General features: G+C 37.0%; 3 protein-coding genes and 1 long non-coding RNA gene across 6 annotated transcripts in view; 2 read left to right on the forward strand and 2 right to left on the reverse strand.

The window, feature by feature from the left end:
- The first annotated feature begins 7404 nt into the window (after window positions 1-7404).
- On the forward strand, window positions 7405-11179 carry LOC124298669 (protein arginine N-methyltransferase 5). 2 transcript variants are annotated; one of them, XM_046750984.1, is made up of 12 exons: window positions 7411-7573; window positions 7994-8137; window positions 8213-8331; window positions 8422-8645; window positions 8832-9014; window positions 9096-9305; window positions 9408-9616; window positions 9796-9918; window positions 10010-10185; window positions 10280-10483; window positions 10587-10768; window positions 10966-11179. In XM_046750984.1, exons 2-12 carry the CDS (start codon window positions 8049-8051, stop codon window positions 11116-11118), a joined length of 1872 nt encoding a protein of 623 aa, XP_046606940.1. In that variant the 5' UTR covers window positions 7411-7573; window positions 7994-8048; the 3' UTR covers window positions 11119-11179. The 2 variants fall into 2 exon arrangements, with proteins under 2 accessions (XP_046606941.1, XP_046606940.1); XM_046750985.1 differs by lacking the exon at window positions 10966-11179 and having other exon boundaries at window positions 7405-7573; window positions 10609-10750.
- Window positions 10949-12596, reverse strand: LOC124298675 (uncharacterized). Its single transcript, XR_006906858.1, has 2 exons — window positions 12484-12596; window positions 10949-11099 (listed from the first exon to the last, which is right to left on the reverse strand). It is a non-coding gene; the product is annotated as an uncharacterized LOC124298675 (long non-coding RNA).
- LOC124298673 (glycine cleavage system H protein, mitochondrial) lies at window positions 11964-16286 on the forward strand. Of its 2 annotated transcripts, none has more exons than XM_046750997.1 (4): window positions 11964-12464; window positions 12929-13072; window positions 13568-13820; window positions 16141-16286. In XM_046750997.1, the coding sequence occupies exons 1-3, from the start codon at window positions 12314-12316 to the stop codon at window positions 13795-13797; spliced, it is 525 nt and encodes a 174-aa protein (XP_046606953.1). In that variant the 5' UTR covers window positions 11964-12313; the 3' UTR covers window positions 13798-13820; window positions 16141-16286. The 2 variants fall into 2 exon arrangements, with proteins under 2 accessions (XP_046606953.1, XP_046606952.1); XM_046750996.1 differs by lacking the exon at window positions 16141-16286 and adding an exon at window positions 14620-14866 and having other exon boundaries at window positions 11966-12464.
- Window positions 14601-20427, reverse strand: part of LOC124298667 (nuclear hormone receptor FTZ-F1) — a 32762-nt gene continuing 26935 nt past the window's right edge. Inside the window, exons 3-5 of the mRNA XM_046750983.1 lie at window positions 18340-18598; window positions 18015-18115; window positions 14601-17801 (exon numbers count right to left, since the gene is read on the reverse strand). Of these exons, the coding sequence (XP_046606939.1) occupies window positions 17655-17801; window positions 18015-18115; window positions 18340-18598 (507 nt within the window). The 3' untranslated portion in view covers window positions 14601-17654. The remainder of the gene's footprint in view (window positions 17802-18014; window positions 18116-18339; window positions 18599-20427) is intronic.

Below are 20427 nucleotides of genomic sequence, written 5' to 3' on the forward strand. Positions count from 1 at the left end.
CCAAAAATGCAAAGGGGTTAGCCTTACTTTTTCTTCGTTTTTGGAGCTGAAAATTTTTGGTCTCAGATTTGATTTAAATGACCTTTTCCTGACTAATTGGACCCCCAGGAACTCAGAAAACGCAGCGAAAAGGGCGTGGGATCTACAGGAGAGAAATTACGAAGGAAAAAGCACCTGCTGAAATATGTCGAAAACTCAGGTCTCGTTTTTTGGCTGTAACTTTTGATGCGTTGATCGCAGCGTATTGGGACTGCGCTTGATCGATTTCCCTCGCAAAATTACGTCGGAATAGTGCATGAAAGAATTTATTCCGGTACTTTTTAAAATCGCTGAAATTTTTGCCAAAAATGCAAAGGGGTTAGCCTTACTTTTTCTTCGTTTTTGGAGCTGAAAATTTTTGGTCTCAGATTTGATTTAAATGACCTTTTCCTGACTAATTGGACCCCCAGGAACTCAGAAAACGCAGCGAAAAGGGCGTGGGATCTACAGGAGAGAAATTACGAAGGAAAAAGCACCTGCTGAAATATGTCGAAAACTCAGGTCTCGTTTTTAGGCTGTAACTTTTAATGCGTTGATCGCAGCGTATTGGGACTGCGCTTGATCGATTTCTCTCGCAAAATTACGTCGGAATAGTGCATGAAAGAATTTATTCCGGCACTTTTTAAAATCGCTGAAATTTTTGCCAAAAATGCAAAGGGGTTAGCCTTACTTTTTCTTCGCTTTTGGAGCTGAAAATTTTTGGTCTCAGATTTGATTTAAATGACCCTTTCCTGACTAATTGGACCCCCAGGAACTCAGAAAACGCAGCAAAAAGGGCGTGGGATCGACAGGAGAGAAATTACGAAGGAAAAAGCACCTGCTGAAATATGTCGAAAACTCAGGTCTCGTTTTTTGGCTGTAACTTTTGATGCGTTGATCGCAGCGTATTGGGACTGCGCTTGATCGATTTCCCTCGCAAAATTACGTCGGAATAGTGCATGAAAGAATTTATTCCGGTACTTTTTAAAATCGCTGAAATTTTTGCCAAAAATGCAAAGGGGTTAGCCTTACTTTTTCTTCGTTTTTGGAGCTGAAAATTTTTGGTCTCAGATTTGATTTAAATGACCTTTTCCTGACTAATTGGACCCCCAGGAACTCAGAAAACGCAGCGAAAAGGGCGTGGGATCTACCGGAGAGAAATTACGAAGGAAAAAGCACCTGCTGAAATATGTCGAAAACTCAGGTCTCGTTTTTTGGCTGTAACTTTTGATGCGTTGATCGCAGCGTATTGGGACTGCGCTTGATCGATTTCTCTCGCGAAATTACGTCGGAATAGTGCATGAAAGAATTTATTCCGGCACTTTTTAAAATCGCTGAAATTTTTGCCAAAAATGCAAAGGGGTTAGCCTTACTTTTTCTTCGTTTTTGGAGCTGAAAATTTTTGGTCTCAGATTTGATTTAAATGACCTTTCCCTGACTAATTGGACCCCCAGGAACTCAGAAAACGCAGCGAAAAGGGCGTGGGATCTACAGGAGAGAAATTACGAAGGAAAAAGCACCTGCTGAAATACGTCGAAAACTCAGGTCTCGTTTTTTGGCTGTGACTTTTGATGCGTTGATCGCAGCGTATTGGGACTGCGCTTGATCGATTTCTCTCGCGAAATTACGTCGGAATAGTGCATGAAAGAATTTATTCTGGCACTTTTTAAAATCGCTGAAATTTCTGCCAAAAATGCAAAGGGGTTAGCCTTACTTTTTCTTCGTTTTTGGAGCTGAAAATTTTTGGTCTCAGATTTGATTTGAATGACCCTTTCCTGACTAATTGGACCCCCAGGAACTCAGAAAACGCAGCGAAAAGGGCGTGGGATCTACAGGGGAGAAATTACGAAGGAAAAAGCACCTGCTGAAATATGTCGAAAACTCAGGTCTCGTTTTTTGGCTGTAACTTTTGATGCGTTGATCGCAGCGTATTGGGACTGCGCTTGATCGATTTCTCTCGCGAAATTACGTCGGAATAGTGCATGAAAGAATTTATTCCGGCACTTTTTAAAATCGCTGAAATTTCTGCCAAAAATGCAAAGGGGTTAGCCTTACTTTTTCTTCGTTTTTGGAGCTGAAAATTTTTGGTCTCAGATTTGATTTAAATGACCTTTTCCTGACTAATTGGACCCCCAGGAACTCAGAAAACGCAGCGAAAAGGGCGTGGGATCTACAGGAGAGAAATTACGAAGGAAAAAGCACCTGCTGAAATATGTCGAAAACTCAGGTCTCGTTTTTTGGCTGTAACTTTTGATGCGTTGATCGCAGCGTATTGGGACTGTGCTTGATCGATTTCTCTCGCGAAATTACGTCGGAATAGTGCATGAAAGAATTTATTCCGGCACTTTTTAAAATCGCTGAAATTTTTGCCAAAAATGCAAAGGGGTTAGCCTTACTTTTTCTTCGTTGTTGGAGCTGAAAATTTTTGGTCTCAGATTTGATTTGAATGACCCTTCCCTGACTAATTGGACCCCCAGGAACTCAGAAAACGCAGCGAAAAGGGCGTGAGATCGACAGGAGAGAAATTACGAAGGAAAAAGCACCTGCTGAAATATGTCGAAAACTCAGGTCTCGTTTTTTGGCTGTAACTTTTGATGCGTTGATCGCAGCGTATTGGGACTGCGCTTGATCGATTTCTCTCGCGAAATTACGTCGGAATAGTGCATGAAAGAATTTATTCCGGCACTTTTTAAAATCGCTGAAATTTCTGCCAAAAATGCAAAGGGGTTAGCCTTACTTTTTCTTCGTTTTTGGAGCTGAAAATTTTTGGTCTCAGATTTGATTTAAATGACCTTTTCCTGACTAATTGGACCCCCAGGAACTCAGAAAACGCAGCGAAAAGGGCGTGGGATCTACAGGAGAGAAATTACGAAGGAAAAAGCACCTGCTGAAATATGTCGAAAACTCAGGTCTCGTTTTTTGGCTGTAACTTTTGATGCGTTGATCGCAGCGTATTGGGACTGCGCTTGATCGATTTCTCTCGCAAAATTACGTCGGAATAGTGCATGAAAGAATTTATTCCGGCACTTTTTAAAATCGCTGAAATTTTTGCCAAAAATGCAAAGGGGTTAGCCTTACTTTTTCTTCGCTTTTGGAGCTGAAAATTTTTGGTCTCAGATTTGATTTAAATGACCCTTTCCTGACTAATTGGACCCCCAGGAACTCAGAAAACGCAGCAAAAAGGGCGTGGGATCGACAGGAGAGAAATTACGAAGGAAAAAGCACCTGCTGAAATATGTCGAAAACTCAGGTCTCGTTTTTTGGCTGTAACTTTTGATGCGTTGATCGCAGCGTATTGGGACTGCGCTTGATCGATTTCCCTCGCAAAATTACGTCGGAATAGTGCATGAAAGAATTTATTCCGGTACTTTTTAAAATCGCTGAAATTTTTGCCAAAAATGCAAAGGGGTTAGCCTTACTTTTTCTTCGTTTTTGGAGCTGAAAATTTTTGGTCTCAGATTTGATTTAAATGACCTTTTCCTGACTAATTGGACCCCCAGGAACTCAGAAAACGCAGCGAAAAGGGCGTGGGATCTACCGGAGAGAAATTACGAAGGAAAAAGCACCTGCTGAAATATGTCGAAAACTCAGGTCTCGTTTTTTGGCTGTAACTTTTGATGCGTTGATCGCAGCGTATTGGGACTGCGCTTGATCGATTTCTCTCGCGAAATTACGTCGGAATAGTGCATGAAAGAATTTATTCCGGCACTTTTTAAAATCGCTGAAATTTTTGCCAAAAATGCAAAGGGGTTAGCCTTACTTTTTCTTCGTTTTTGGAGCTGAAAATTTTTGGTCTCAGATTTGATTTAAATGACCTTTTCCTGACTAATTGGACCCCCAGGAACTCAGAAAACGCAGCGAAAAGGGCGTGGGATCTACAGGAGAGAAATTACGAAGGAAAAAGCACCTGCTGAAATACGTCGAAAACTCAGGTCTCGTTTTTTGGCTGTGACTTTTGATGCGTTGATCGCAGCGTATTGGGACTGCGCTTGATCGATTTCTCTCGCGAAATTACGTCGGAATAGTGCATGAAAGAATTTATTCCGGCACTTTTTAAAATCGCTGAAATTTCTGCCAAAAATGCAAAGGGGTTAGCCTTACTTTTTCTTCGTTTTTGGAGCTGAAAATTTTTGGTCTCAGATTTGATTTAAATGACCTTTTCCTGACTAATTGGACCCCCAGGAACTCAGAAAACGCAGCGAAAAGGGCGTGGGATCTACAGGAGAGAAATTACGAAGGAAAAAGCACCTGCTGAAATATGTCGAAAACTCAGGTCTCGTTTTTTGGCTGTAACTTTTGATGCGTTGATCGCAGCGTATTGGGACTGCGCTTGATCGATTTCTCTCGCGAAATTACGTCGGAATAGTGCATGAAAGAATTTATTCCGGCACTTTTTAAAATCGCTGAAATTTCTGCCAAAAATGCAAAGGGGTTAGCCTTACTTTTTCTTCGTTTTTGGAGCTGAAAATTTTTGGTCTCAGATTTGATTTAAATGACCTTTTCCTGACTAATTGGACCCCCAGGAACTCAGAAAACGCAGCGAAAAGGGCGTGGGATCTACAGGAGAGAAATTACGAAGGAAAAAGCACCTGCTGAAATATGTCGAAACTCAGGTCTCGTTTTTTGGCTGTAACTTTTGATGCGTTGATCGCAGCGTATTGGGACTGCGTTTGATCGATTTCTCTCGCAAAATTACGTCGGAATAGTGCATGAAAGAATTTATTCCGGCACTTTTTAAAATCGCTGAAATTTTTGCCAAAAATGCAAAGGGGTTAGCCTTACTTTTTCTTCGTTTTTGGAGCTGAAAATTTTTGGTCTCAGATTTGATTTAAATGACCCTTTCCTGACTAATTGGACCCCCAGGAACTCAGAAAACGCAGCGAAAAGGGCGTGGGATCGACAGGAGAGAAATTACGAAGGAAAAAACACCTGCTGAAATATGTCGAAAACTCAGGTCTCGTTTTTTGGCTGTAACTTTTGATGCGTTGATCGCAGCGTATTGGGACTGCGCTTGATCGATTTCTCTCGCAAAATTATGTCGGAATAGTGCATGAAAGAATTTATTCCGGCACTTTTTAAAATCGCTGAAATTTTTGCCAAAAATGCAAAGGGGTTAGCCTTACTTTTTCTTCGTTTTTGGAGCTGAAAATTTTTGGTCTCAGATTTGATTTAAATGACCTTTTCCTGACTAATTTGACCCCCAGGAACTCAGAAAACGCAGCGAAAAGGGCGTGGGATCTACAGGAGAGAAATTACGAAGGAAAAAGCACCTGCTGAAATATGTCGAAACTCAGGTCTCGTTTTTTGGCTGTAACTTTTGATGCGTTGATCGCAGCGTATTGGGACTGCGCTTGATCGATTTCTCTCGCGAAATTACGTCGGAATAGTGCATGAAAGAATTTATTCCGGCACTTTTTAAAATCGCTGAAATTTCTGCCAAAAATGCAAAGGGGTTAGCCTTACTTTTTCTTCGTTTTTGGAGCTGAAAATTTTTGGTCTCAGATTTGATTTAAATGACCTTTTCCTGACTAATTGGACCCCCAGGAACTCAGAAAACGCAGCGAAAAGGGCGTGGGATCTACAGGAGAGAAATTACGAAGGAAAAAGCACCTGCTGAAATATGTCGAAAACTCAGGTCTCGTTTTTGGCTGTAACTTTTGATGCGTTGATCGCAGCGTATTGGGACTGCGTTTGATCGATTTCTCTCGCAAAATTACGTCGGAATAGTGCATGAAAGAATTTATTCCGGCACTTTTTAAAATCGCTGAAATTTTTGCCAAAAATGCAAAGGGGTTAGCCTTACTTTTTCTTCGTTTTTGGAGCTGAAAATTTTTGGTCTCAGATTTTATTTGAATGACCCTTTCCTGACTAATTGGACCCCCAGGAACTCAGAAAACGCAGCGAAAAGGGCGTGGGATCGACAGGAGAGAAATTACGAAGGAAAAAGCACCTGCTGAAATATGTCGAAAACTCAGGTCTCGTTTTTTGGCTGTAACTTTTGATGCGTTGATCGCAGCGTATTGGGACTGCGCTTGATCGATTTCCCTCGCAAAATTACGTCGGAATAGTGCATGAAAGAATTTATTCCGGCACTTTTTAAAATCGCTGAAATTTTTGCCAAAAATGCAAAGGGGTTAGCCTTACTTTTTCTTCGCTTTTGGAGCTGAAAATTTTTGGTCTCAGATTTGATTTAAATGACCCTTTCCTGACTAATTGGACCCCCAGGAACTCAGAAAACGCAGCAAAAAGGGCGTGGGATCGACAGGAGAGAAATTACGAAGGAAAAAGCACCTGCTGAAATATGTCGAAAACTCAGGTCTCGTTTTTTGGCTGTAACTTTTGATGCGTTGATCGCAGCGTATTGGAAATGCGTCGAATCGACTCCTCTCTGTAAGTTACGTCGATGTACTGTATGAAAAGGTTGAATTCTGCATTGTTTAAAATTCACAAACAGCGGATAGAAAAAAACTGACGAGGTCTACCTTCCTTTTTTTCGAGCGGATAATTTTTCGTTATAGAATCAATCCGAACGACCCTTTTCCAGACTCATTGGAACTCTAGTATTACAAAAAGGTATTTCGAGCCTCGTGGGACCAATACCGGAGAAGATACGAAAAAATTATGGAGAAATTACAGTTGGTGTTATTCAATTTATTCAATATCACATATAATAGTAATACAACATTACACATCTTGAATCCTGCAGAGGTGCATTCTAGCTTTTAGCATCGTAGGTACTCAGACTGGAACCCAAACTGCGCTTACAAACAACATTAATAACTATTTTATACAACATTGTTCCTATTCTGCTCAATGCAATATATATCGCAGTATCTATTCTACATAGAAATAGCATACTAATTATATTAATGAGAATATTATTATAGTAATTATCGGTATAAAATCATTAGTATAATGTACTAGTATAACATAATAGATTCATAGTATTTGGAAACTTGTAAAGTAGTATACACTGACACCTGAACACTTGTACTACATTGAATAAACTGGAACTGGAACTGGAACTTTGTCCCTACGAGTTCGTGATTTTCCTTTCCCACCTCGTTAAAAATCCAGTGCAAATTTGACGTTTTTCAGCCGTAAGTTGTGATTCGTTGCAAAATTATGTTGATACTGGGTGTGAATAAATCGATATCAGCATATCCCAAAATCAGCCAAAAATTTGCGACTCTCGGAGTTTGGAAACCTTTCGTCGTAAAATCGTTTATTAAATTATTTAAATACTTATAAACAAAAACAAAATATTTTTTTTTCAAAAATTCTAAAAAAATTTATAGAATCGAAAAACATCAAAAGTTAAGAAATATAAAAATCATGCAAATACCCAATTGACCAATTAGAGTGAGAGGTCGGACTCCCGCCGTTGCTTTCTCTTTCCAATTAGGGCTTCAGCTCGGTGCGCGGACCACGCAGTCTATCTATGTTCTGTACAAATCTATGACAGTCTTACTGGCCGGTGAGAATGTCAAAGCGTGATTTGGGATCGCAAGATTTTGTTAATACCGGCTCTTGAATCGCAGTCTTTGAACCTCAGGTACGGCTATAGCAGAGGATAGATGAATCATTAATATAGACTTTTAAATAGGATTCAGATAACTTGTTGCTATTTTATCAGACGTAAACGAATCTGCATATCCTAACCTCGATAACAATGTGGCAACTTCGTTGCGCACCTGAAATAACCCACATTGTGCTGTTATTCTATTGTTTACAACGCTTATTGATGAACAAATAATCATCAGTAAATGAAAGTATCTAACAACACATTAGGATACACGTATATAGATATTTCACTGCTGGCTTTATCAATTCAATTCTAATTCAGTGTGATACGCATTATAAAATTATCCTCACAATAAATCAACAGCCTACTTATACTTTTTACATTTATTCTGATTACAAGATGTAGTTAATAAGATCAATTACAATTCAAAAATGAAATGCAATTTTGCAGCATATACAAGTTTCTCTGATTCACGGGATACGGTTGAGTTCTTAAAATCGTGACAATGGCTGCTGAGAAACAAGTTTCCTGTGGGCTGGACTTCTGTTCAGTCCCAGATTTAAGTAATTGTTTGATGACTGCGACATCATCAAGGTTAGTATTTATTATTGCCATTTGAACATGACGTTCTACTTGAAAAAATCTCTGATTCATGGACATCATTTGCAGGTATGATTTTATCTGCATACCCTTGGTGCATCCAAAATTTAAACGTGAATTTGTTGATCCTGAATTGAAAAAACGTCCTGGGCCATTCACGAGGTCTGACATGATCCTATGCAGCTCCGGTAAGCTGAGAAGAAAATCATTTGCACTGACTTTCAAATTTGCTTACCAGAATTTTTAGCATATACCACTGAGTGAATTTAAATTCGCAGATTGGAATAACTTGGTGATTGGGAAATTGTCGCCTTACATTGATGTAGATTGCACTAATCCAATCTCCCGAAAGAATAACGAAGAGACTTTAAACCAGGAATTGGCATTGGCTACACACCTAGGTCTTCCAGCGATTACATTCAAGCTAACAAGAAATATGAATCAGAATATTAATTTTGCTCGAATTATTTACAATAAGTCTACAACTCCTTGTGCCTTCCAGGTATGTTTACACATTGATGTTTAGTTCTGTGCAAGTGTATCAATATTTTGGTCTAACCGCCAATTTAAAATCATAGAATGTAGTCAATTAAATCTAATTGTGAAAAACTAAAACAAATACCCTTACAGATCAGTTTGATTGAACTTTATTTTTCATCATTATGTTTAATAACCTTGGCATTCGTAGGTGTGGGTTCAAGTTCCAATGGAAAACCCTGCTAAGCAAGCCAACACGTACAGATCAGACAAAGGAGATGATGCAGTTGAAAGCACATGGGAGTGGTGGAATTCCCTGAGATTAGTCTGTGACTTCCATGGGAAGCTTGGTGTTGCCTTGATTGTTAGTCACGACATTCCTAGTGCAGAAGAGGTGACTTGTAACATTGATATTCCCCTCATACGTGATTTTTTCTGTTTTACCTGGTCTCTGTATTACCTAATCTAACTTCAGATAAATAGATGGTTGGGTGAACCACTGAAGTGCCTAATTCTACCTACAACCTTGTTCATTACCAATAAAAAAGGATATCCAGTATTAAGTAAGGCACATCAAATGTTGCTCAAGAAGTTTTCTCCACTGAGGGTCCAAATGATTCTATCCGGATCAAACAGACATCAGGATATTACTTTTTATCATAATTATCTTGATCATCTTGCAAAGGTACGGTGTATCCAAATTATTCATTTCACTCTTGTGCAGTGCATTGTACACTTATTTTTGCTATCTGTGGTTAAAATGTCTAAGATTATTTCATTTTCCCAGACTTATCAAAGTAATGGGCCAGTTGAAAGATTTGCCAGGGGCTATGAAGATTATTTGCAATGCCCGTTGCAACCGTTGATGGATAATCTTGAATCTCAGACATATGAAATATTTGAAAAAGATCCCTTCAAATACAATCAATATCAGACCGCTATTTACCAAGGAATTCTCGACAAGATTCCAGAAGCTGAAAAGGATACCAAAACTTTGTAAGGAACGTGTTAAACCTTACACTAGAATAAGAACTTGTTTTGAACTGTGAATGGGTAGAGACCGCTGATGAATTTTATGATTAGTCAACCAGTTTTCCCCCAATTGAACAATCTTTTCATTGCCTACTCACTAACCAAAGTTATTAATACATCTTGTAACGTTTTACATTGTGCAGAGTTATCATGGTTGTCGGCGCAGGTAGAGGACCCTTGGTACGGGCTTCTTTGAATGCTGCTGAAAAAGCACAAAGAAAAGTCAAGGTTTATGCTGTTGAGAAAAACCCTAATGCCATTCTAACGTATGCATAATTTGTCTTGATAACCAAATTGATCAACTAAATCTGTACTTAACTCTCAACTTGCTAGTACTTACCAGATTATTGATCACAGGTTACAGGCTTTAGAAAAAGAAATATGGGGAGACAAGGTCACTGTTGTATCATCTGACATGAGAGAGTGGGTCGCTCCTGAAAAAGCAGATATTCTCGTTTCTGAGCTCCTAGGATCTTTTGGCGATAACGAGCTTTCACCTGAGTGCTTAGATGGGGTTCAAAAGTTCCTAAGTGGTATACCTTGCATCAATACTTACATTCATTCATATAGTGTTCCCATGGATTTATTTGTAGACTAATATGTCTTCTAAATATTTCTGATTGATAGATGATGGAATAAGTATACCTTGTTCATACACGTCATACATTAGTCCAGTGCAATCGTCAAAGTTGTATAATGAAGTCAGGCAATGTAAGGAAAAAGACAAGCATCCCCTGGCTCACTTTGAAACCCCTTACGTTGTTCATCTTCAAAACAAGTATGATATTGCACAACCACAGCCTCTCTTCACATTCGTTCATCCTAATAAAGGTAAGAGTTGATCAACGTTTATGGTAACTAAAAGCTGCGAAAGATTTCTGTTTTTCCTATTACAATGTAACAAAAATTTTCATTTTATTCTTTTTATCTTCAGAACCATTTATTGATAACAACAGGTACGAAGTGAAAAAGTTTGTAGCAGAACAAAATTCGGTATTGCACGGTTTTTCCGGCTACTTTGAAGCCATCTTGTACAAAGATGCGACTATTAGTATAGAACCGAACACACACAGTCCAGGCATGGTTAGCTGGTTCCCAATTTTCTTTCCTATCAAGGTAATAATTTACATGAATCTTATATTTCGCAAGGATATATCTGGTGTACAATCCAACTAAAAGAATGTTGATACAACTATGGTTACTAACAATAAGATAAGAGCTTTAGATCGTCACATTGTTGTATTATTTTTTTTCCTTGTAAGTTGTGGAAACAGATCAAAATTTCTAAATAAAATACCATATAAATTTTCCAGGAAGCCGTTCTACTGAATGCTGGTGATGTGGTCGAGGCACACTTTTGGCGAAGGTGTACATTAAAAAATGTGTGGTACGAGTGGTGTGTCAGCAAACCTGCGCCATGTTCCATCCATAATCCAAATGGCCGATCCTATACAATTGGGCTTTGAATTACAATGAACTGTGTGATATGAAAGGTTGAAACTTGAAAATTAAATAAACAAAGAACCACTTTTCGTTATTTTGTAAAAAATGATTTTTAATGTTGTTCGAAAAAAGATATTTTTTCATTTGTTGAACTGATTGTTCGGTGCAGTATTTGTAATCAACTTAGAGAATATCTTTTTTATTCGATGAGCCAGTAACTGCACATTATGGAAATACAAGAATGCATTTTAATGCGATTAGAAACATATATTTGTGGTTTGTAGCTTGTCGCATTGATGTGATGGATAGACGAGCTACCGCCCCTTGCAACTTATTTATAGTGATTCTGCATATACTTATGTAGGTGGTACTACGTAGAATTTCGATACATAACATGTTTGCTGTAATCACGCTGGAGAAATGTTGTAACGAACCGATAAACCATTGACCTCACGTGATCAGAACAGTCATGTACCGATACCACACGCAAAGTGCCGCGTAAATCGTAGATCTCGGATTCTATTAAAGCAAAAAATGTCCGTACAAAAATTTGTCACACGTACGGCGATATTGAAAATTATTAATCGTATTAAATTTCACCCAACTTTTTCAAAGCAGATGGGAGCAGTTCTAAATGATATAGATATTTTTATATGCCTAATGTTGATTGGAAGGAATTTTTTAAAAGAAGTCTGGTGGATATTAGTAATACTTTCTGGCTTTCTTTTTGATGACTTCGCAATATTTTTTTCTTTGACTATAATATAATGTATACTATAATCTGTATTTCATTCCATGTTTATTCTAGATTTCTATAGGTGCGTGAACGCACGACCTCAAAAGGTCATAAATAATAACGTTTGAAAAGTGTAAAGACCGCGTCAAAGTCGTTTATGCTCGTTGCACTGTCTGATAGTAAAGCAGTGATTGCGGGGAGGGGAAAGATCGTTCACAAACATAAACATTTTAAGGGAAGAGAGGGAACGCAAAGAAGAGTCTAACCAGATTGGAAGAGAAGAATTTCCAATATTTTATTGTGTGCGTTACGGGAGTTCCAACTTGAGCTTTGTTGCGGTCGTTTTGTCACACGCATCGTGAATTAGTTGAAACCTAGCAGACGACGCGGTAGTAGCAGAAAAGTAGTAAATTGTTTACTAGTACGTTATTAGTTCTATTTACGTAATTTATCCCGAAGAAGTAACAAGAAAAGTGTAATCAATGGCTCAATACGTGACGCAAATTTTAAGATGTACAGTAAAAACAATAGCCTCTACTCATGGTAAACAAATGTTCAATAGTGGTGTTTCCCTAAGATCAAAGATATTCTCATCACGAGGAATAAGCACAACGCGGTGTATGTCCAGTACCGGTGAGTGAAAATTTCTTACTTAATTCATCTTTATATATAGTAGGATTTGACATCCAGCCCGTCTCTCTAGTGTCATAATTTATAACGCACTACTATGATTTCAATATCGTCGGTTTGGTTGTGTTTGTCACAAGTTGCCTAATCTAGCCTAACCTATATTGGAATTTAAACTAACAGCAGACAAAGAGGGGAGAATGAGATCTTTGATCATAAAGTTTAATATGCGATATGATAACTTGCGTCATTTTTAGATTCAAGAATGTCGTTATGCACCAGTAGAGCTAAAATTTTTTGTGATACAATCTACGGATAGTATTTGTTCCACGCTCTCACGCGTACGTGAAATCTGGACCTTTGCATCGACTAAAAGTTACATTTTTTCAATCTCGCCATTTCAAAGCATTAAAGGCTAGACCGGTTATTATTTTTAGTAAACAAATTTTCAACTCTTATTTGTTTTTCAGAGAGATGGTATACAGATAAACACGAATGGGTAGAAATTAATGGTAAAGTCGGTACCATTGGGATTTCACACTATGCTCAAGATGCCCTCGGCGACGTCGTCTATGCACAGCTTCCAGATGTTGGCACTTCCATAAGTCAGGAAGGTACGAATAATTTTGTTTTCATTTGCTTCTTTTTCTCGGATTTTACATTACGATCTGGATTCAATGTCTCACGCAGGTATATGTTTTCATAAAAAATGTTTTCAGGAAATTCCTGAACTGAAATATTTCCAATGTGAGCATAATAGGTGAAGCAATGCTGAGTTACATTATTTTTGACAGTATTTACGATTATTAGATTGACGATCAATAGGAAATCACCTCGATAGGTTTTCATGATGCTGATATTAATCAGTATTGTCTTCCAAAATTTACCAACACGACTGTGACTTCAGCTCTGCTGTCCTAAAAATGGCACAAAAGTTTCGTTTAGCCACATCTAGTAACGATTTTTACAAAAATGAGTCTTGGTATAAAGTTCTTGTTGACTAACTTGAATTAAGCATAGAAACACTAAACTGAAACAATTTTGTTGTCTGTGATATTGATGGACAAAACTACTTATCTGATTGCGAGTCATATCATTTAATGTTTCAGACGAATGTGGAGCATTGGAGTCTGTAAAAGCAGCATCGGAACTATATAGCCCAGTGTCTGGCAAAATAGTGGAAAAAAATGAGGCAGTTGAAAGTAGTCCTGGTTTAATCAATTCTTCCTGCTATGAAAAGGGCTGGCTTTTCAAAGTTGAACTGACTAACCCAGACGAGATTAAGAAATTGATGGATGAAAAGACATACGATCAATTCCTGAAAACAGATAGCCATTAAATAAGAATGTGTACAAATAAATCGTACGTAAATAATTTGTGAAATAATATAGTTCCATTATTTATCATGGGATAGTATGAGGAGTTTCATGAGCCCAATGGATTTTGACAATTTTCATCGATATAGTTTTTAGACACGTCTTACAAACGAAATGAAGAACTTGTATCAGTAACATCACAAGAAAAAAAATGTACCAAATTATTGTATATGTGACAACCGGCACATCTAGGTTTATCTTTGGCATGTTTTAACTCTTGAAACTCCTTAGGCACTAATTTTATGTACGCAAAGTTTTCATTTCGACAGTAAAATTCAGGGGGCACAGCAATGGTAAAGTTTCTGGTTAGCATACGTCCATATTGAACAGAATATAAATAGACCTACTCTAAAATAGCCAATCTCGGGTCAAAAAGGACGTAGGTCATAGTTATGAGATCACGTGAATAAGGTTTATGAGTCAGAATACATTGTGTACAGAACATATAAGTGCGTTGGTAGAAAAAATCATTATGCCTTGTGCAGTAATTGGCAAAAATCTGTAATACAGATTTAGAGATTTGAATGACAGTTACAATGTATATTTATTCTGAAGTTTTTTTGTAATATATTAAATAGATTGAAACAACAAATTGTCTTCGCTATTTATCAATGCGTCTGAATAAAGGACCTTTTTGATTATTTAGCACTGTTTATAATCTATATTCTTGATGTCATATATGTATCGAATTAATTTTCTTACACATACAGCTTATAATTATTGGCTTAGGTATTATTACCAAGATTCGTTTATTTTTTGTGTTTCCCAATTTTCATTGTTACCAGGTAAATGGTAATCTGGGTAATCCGACTCTCAATTCACCAATTCAATCCGTAAAGCATAGCTGTGTGAAAGACTGGCTTTCAGAAGTTTACGTCAGCAGCCCAAGCCTGATAGTGTTAAATGTTTGTTGGCTCACTGACGAGTTATACATTATTTTAAGAACTGAAGCGCCAGATCCAACGATAATACTAATGTTGAGTCTGAGAAGGTACAATTGTATGTTAATAATAAAGATATATTTACAATCAATGAATTTTCTACATAATTTACAATTGCCAGTTTCTAATGGCAGTGTCAACAATGCGTAAGAATTTATATTTTTTTTTCCACGTTTTTCTTCGTTTTTGTTTTAATTTAATTCCAATGATCAATTGAACTAAATAATCATAATGATATCAAATCAATTTCTTGCCAATTGTAATTGGTAACTGTACATTTAATATTTAACACAATGTACATAACACCATATAATTATCGTATCTATAATAATTGTACAATTGTTGATAATCAGGATGTAATGGAATTCATTGGACAATTAAATAGGATGGGTATTTATAGATACAAAGATAGCGGAGGACCTCAATTGAGGGGTGCTCTCCTCTCTTCTTCAGGGGTGATGTTTATGGATGGTTTCGTATCGCATATTCGAAAATTAGTCAAACCTACTGGTGGCGGCACATCTTTAATTTAGGAACAAATTGCAATGCTTCAGGTATCGAGAGTTATTAAAACTGTAAAAGTACAAAAGTGAAATATATTCATTTGAGGTAATAGTCGTATATTTAAAGTTCATAACCATTTCATAACAGAGCGAAGGAAAAAATTTGAAAGAGGAAGTGTGAACTATTCTTCAAATCGATCGAAGATTAATAGTTACTTCTTCCTTCCACTTTTTCTCCTCTAGATGGTGTAATGGGCTTTAACATACACAGGGTGTATATTTTAACATCAAGATATTTCATGAGACTAAATGTACAAAGTAGAAATTCTTTTAGAAATCCCTAAATAATTGACCACATATGTATAGATTTATGTAGCTGTATTATAACAAACCAGCAGATTTGACACATTTAGAACATGTCAATATTATAGACTGTCAGGATCCGAAGTCGAAAGTGACCAACCAGCAGCAAAAATCCTTGCGCACAAGGCATAAAATTTAGCTAGTAACAACATCAAGGCAACGGCACAAGCAAACATTTGATAATATATTCGCGTAAAATAGCGCTACTCGCCGTATATGGTAACTCTGGATAGAAACTCTATGCACTCCTTCGTAGCATTGAAAGATTATTTCGATATACAAGCAAACTTACTTTATATGTCGTTAAAAGTCAGGAGAAAAAAAAGAAGAAACAGAAGAACTATGGTGTGTGCGTGATGTACAGAAATATAAATTATGGTGAGCGGCACGATTAGTTGAACGAATTTATAGAAGGAGGCGAGAGTGGGACAAGGAAAAAAAGCAAAGAAAAATTTACCCCTATTTGAATATTACTAACCATTGTGGGCAATGATTTCAGTCAGTTTGGCCGTTTCTGCCTCTCGAGTCCGACAATTGTAACGGGAGGCTCGTTAGAAGCCACCGCAGGTGTCCCAATGACAACCTTCACAGCACTGAACAATTTCTGACTAAGAGCTAAACAATATATAATATAATAATAATCTATTGATGAAAAATAACTATACGAGCATAAAACTAATCTATCTTAACATTCACTAAATATTTATCATTATATTTAACAACTTGATTAAGACAGTAATATTCTGATTATTATGTATGTATTATTAATTACAACACAATTTAGGACCACATAAACCTTGCTCCAGTGATTCTGTTGTTTTCTTAATATAATCTTTATTATGGTACAATATACAAGTAGTAATAAAATATCGCAATTCGTGGTTATTTTTTTCCGCCACCTATTTGAGAACAAAAAAAAAAGGGAAACAGAAAACAATTCAAAAAATCACATAAAATGATAAGACAAAAAATACATTCAAGAATAAAGTATTAAAATTAATGAAGACATTAAGTAGCTAAGGATTTTTTCAGTAAGCAACAGAAATAAATTTATTTCATTAAACTATACACAAATTATTGTAATTACATATTTAACATGATTTTATACTATACAATGTAATTGGAATGTGTTAACTAATATTTACAAGAACAAGAAGATAATCCCTGCTGTTTGCAAGTGTGACGAAAAATGCAGAATTAAAGGAAGTTCTAAGGATGCCCGGCTGGTGGCCTTTGCATACGTGCAACAAACATGTCACATGCAAATTCACTGTGTTATTCAAGTATGCCCGTTGAATCCCGTATAGAGATACGAATAACTGGAGAGATTGGTATATATGCGTATACATATACATATGACATGCAGGCGTACACATCCGCACACGTATATGTACATAATGTGTACATATATATACATATATCTCTCTTTTCTTTCATTACTTCTTTCTTTTTCCAACAATAGGATATTATCAGTTGAGAGCAAGGCTTCAGTGGTATTGTTACTTAAAAATAATATTGTTTCTAATATTAGAAAAATAGCTTTACTTATTCAGACAAAAGTTGCCTGCCCTTTGACCAATATTTTGTTAACCACCCTTTGTACTGTTTTCAAGGCATCTTGCTTACTATTCCCTGCGCATAATACCCCCCGAGTTAGGGTAATTCTTCACGGATACATCTCTAAAACTTCAACATCAAATATAGAAAATATATATCATTATGTTTATATATATTTAGATACATTTTTTTCTTTTATAATACATATATACTATGTATTTATGTAAAGTATGTACGTCTATACTTGATTTGTTTTTTTCTTTCTTCATTTTCATCTTTACATAGGTAATACATGAACCAGGGCCCCGTAATTTGGTACAATACCTAAATAAATCGCGTTACTTTGTGATAGATACGTGAGGTCCATTTCGTCCGTTGGCAAGGGGCGGTACCAGGACTTCTAATATAGTACAATATACTCTGTGGACAGCACAGCTGTCCATATAATTGATCATTTCATTTTCTCTTCGCATGAAGCATCTCCATGAGAAGGGTCTGTGTCGGGGCTCCTCCGTTACAGTGTTTGTGATAAAGGTGCTCTTCACCCCTACTCGCCACCGCGTGGATATCTGGTAATACTGTCAGCAGCTTGTGAAACTTGTCCTGGAGCAAAATATTTACGATTGTTAATTTTATATAAAACAAGTCATAAATTGTTGGTAAACTAGAAGAATTCCGGTACATAATTCTTGCTCAAATCATCATTTTAGTCTTCAATTGAATACCAGCTGAGTAAATGTTACCATCGGATGCTCAACATAAGTCATCTTTTTTTTTTATTACTATTAATCAAAGAATACGACAATGAAAACGTACTGGTAACGACGGATAACAAGTCAATGTGTAATCGAGTAAAGCACGTTGCACTTGCTCATGTCCCTCTTGCACATGTTTCTTGTTCACCAATCCCCGTACATCTGTAAAACACAATTTTATTTTTGCATCAATTAGAAGAAATCTTTTAGAAAGGTTAAATCGAAAAGCTTTTTAAACATCAGGAATTTCAAAAACAAAAACATTTCAATCAAAATGTTCTATTTCCATTCTATTAATTCGAAATCGGATTTTTTTTTAGTATAAAATAGATAAGTGCAAAATGTCGGTTAATAAAGTAACGGATTTCAAATAATTTATAACTCACCATGATTGAGCAGCATGAGAAATTTCATACAAATGTAGTCGGATAGGTCGAATTTGAGCTCTTGAAGTTTATTGGACAACTCATTGAAGAGATCTCCCAATGAAGGAACACCCAGAAGTCCAAGACATAAAAGATCGAACTTCTGGCCGTTGTGAAGAGTTGTTTCATCTGGTAAGTTGTTGTGTAACCTTTGATGGAGATGGTCAAGCACCAACATATCCGACCAAGAGTGTTGTAAAAGTTTCATTTGGTCATCAACCTAATTGCATGTACAGAAAAGAAATGAAAGAAGTTAGTAATATTTATCGATTTACAATCTAAATATTTCGGACAGGGTGACAATCGTTCAATTGTCATCATTGGCCGATAAGAATATTAATAGAACCTTTCTCTCTTTCAAATTTTTTAGTTGAATATAAAAAGGTATTTTACAATTGCTGTATCTAGACTTAATGACGCCATGACAATGTTACATATTAAAGCAGTGACGCAAAAAGCAAACAGCCATAACTTTGCTGGATACTTTTTCAATATTTCATAAAATATACGAAAATAATTTACTTTTCAAAAAATGGAACGAACTATATTATTCATCGGTTGATTAGATGTATGTTGCAATAAAAATAAAACATGAATAACTTTCTTTTCGATTCAAACAAATTCGTCACACATTCTACAAGAATGATATTCCGTATAAAATATGTATCATCGATTTCAAAGATGTATAATAAATTTGCTCTACAATTTTATTAACATCTAATTTAAGAACAGACCGCAGACATAAAAAATTAATTCGAATTTTATAATACCACGGCTATAAAACTACGAGCGTATGTGACCATGCGGTGAAAGTGATTACAGGTATATAATACCGACAAATCAAAACGAAGATGAAAAATCTTTGGAAAAATTTCAAACGAAATCAATTACATATTAAAATCGCCACATGTATAATCGGCAACAGCGTGTATACACGGTGTTACGGGGATTGGCTCAACGTCTGCAGCAATCGGCTTCTAGACTCTCATATTTGTAAGAGACAGAAAGAGTGAAAAAAAAACGAGCGAGGGGGGAGGGGAAAGGAGGAGGAGTAGTTTGAATGGCGTGGGTGTAGAGGTAGGTATATGGCATGTAAGTGAATTTTGGAGAAGGTAATACGCGAAGACATAATATCCCCGACGTAGACCTCCATAGAATGTAAATTACTATGGGCCCGCTTCGGGCCAGCCATCCAGCCAGCCCAGCCAGCCCAGCCAGAGCCGCCGCCATAACCTAGAAACGTATCGTGTTATGACCCAGATATGAGGCGATGCTTGAAATCATTCACCGATTGTGAAATACCTCGCGGTTACCTCACATACCCCGCTCTTACACACTCGGTGTGGCGGTGTAGGGGGGGGGGGGGGGGGGCGGCCTCATAGACACACTACAATGAAACGACGACGACGACTTGTTGATGTAAGAACATCGAGCAACGCCGTCGCGTCAACTGCAATGCAGGGCAGCCAACACCGGCCGCCACAGACTTTGGACGTCGCTGGTTGATAGCTGATGGCTGATCGTCGTGAGCGGTGTGAATTCTCTGCCCGTCGCGTGCGCCGCGTTTGCCGCATGACGTCATATCCGTTCACCAAAATGGCTCCAGGAATAGAGAACAACGTACTAAGAAAATTTTGTATTTCGTACTAAAACCAACACTGAGAGAAATTTTTAGAACGGGTTACCGCTCAGTCCTTAACTATTTTCACTTTTTACGATAATCGAAAAATATAGTTCTAGGTAGAAAATAAAAATTAGTTTTCTAGCTGTTACCGGAAAGTCTAGTATCCGTTGCTATTCTTTCTCATTACGATCACTGTTGCTATGTTTTCTTGTAACTGTTTCGAAAATGGTTGGTAATGGGTACCAAAAGTACTCCCGATATGAAAAAAAAAAATTGAAAAATAACTTAAAATCGTCATTTGGAGTTTAATTTGATCTAGAATATTTATATCGTTCTATATACACGCTGTCCAAATGTCCAAAATAACTATCGTGAAATGTCCTAGCATTAAAAAATGTTGAATTTCATTTTGCGCATGAATTTGA

The sequence above is a fragment of the Neodiprion virginianus genome, chromosome 2 (genome assembly GCF_021901495.1).
Source record: "Neodiprion virginianus isolate iyNeoVirg1 chromosome 2, iyNeoVirg1.1, whole genome shotgun sequence".
NCBI lineage: Eukaryota > Metazoa > Arthropoda > Insecta > Hymenoptera > Diprionidae > Neodiprion > Neodiprion virginianus.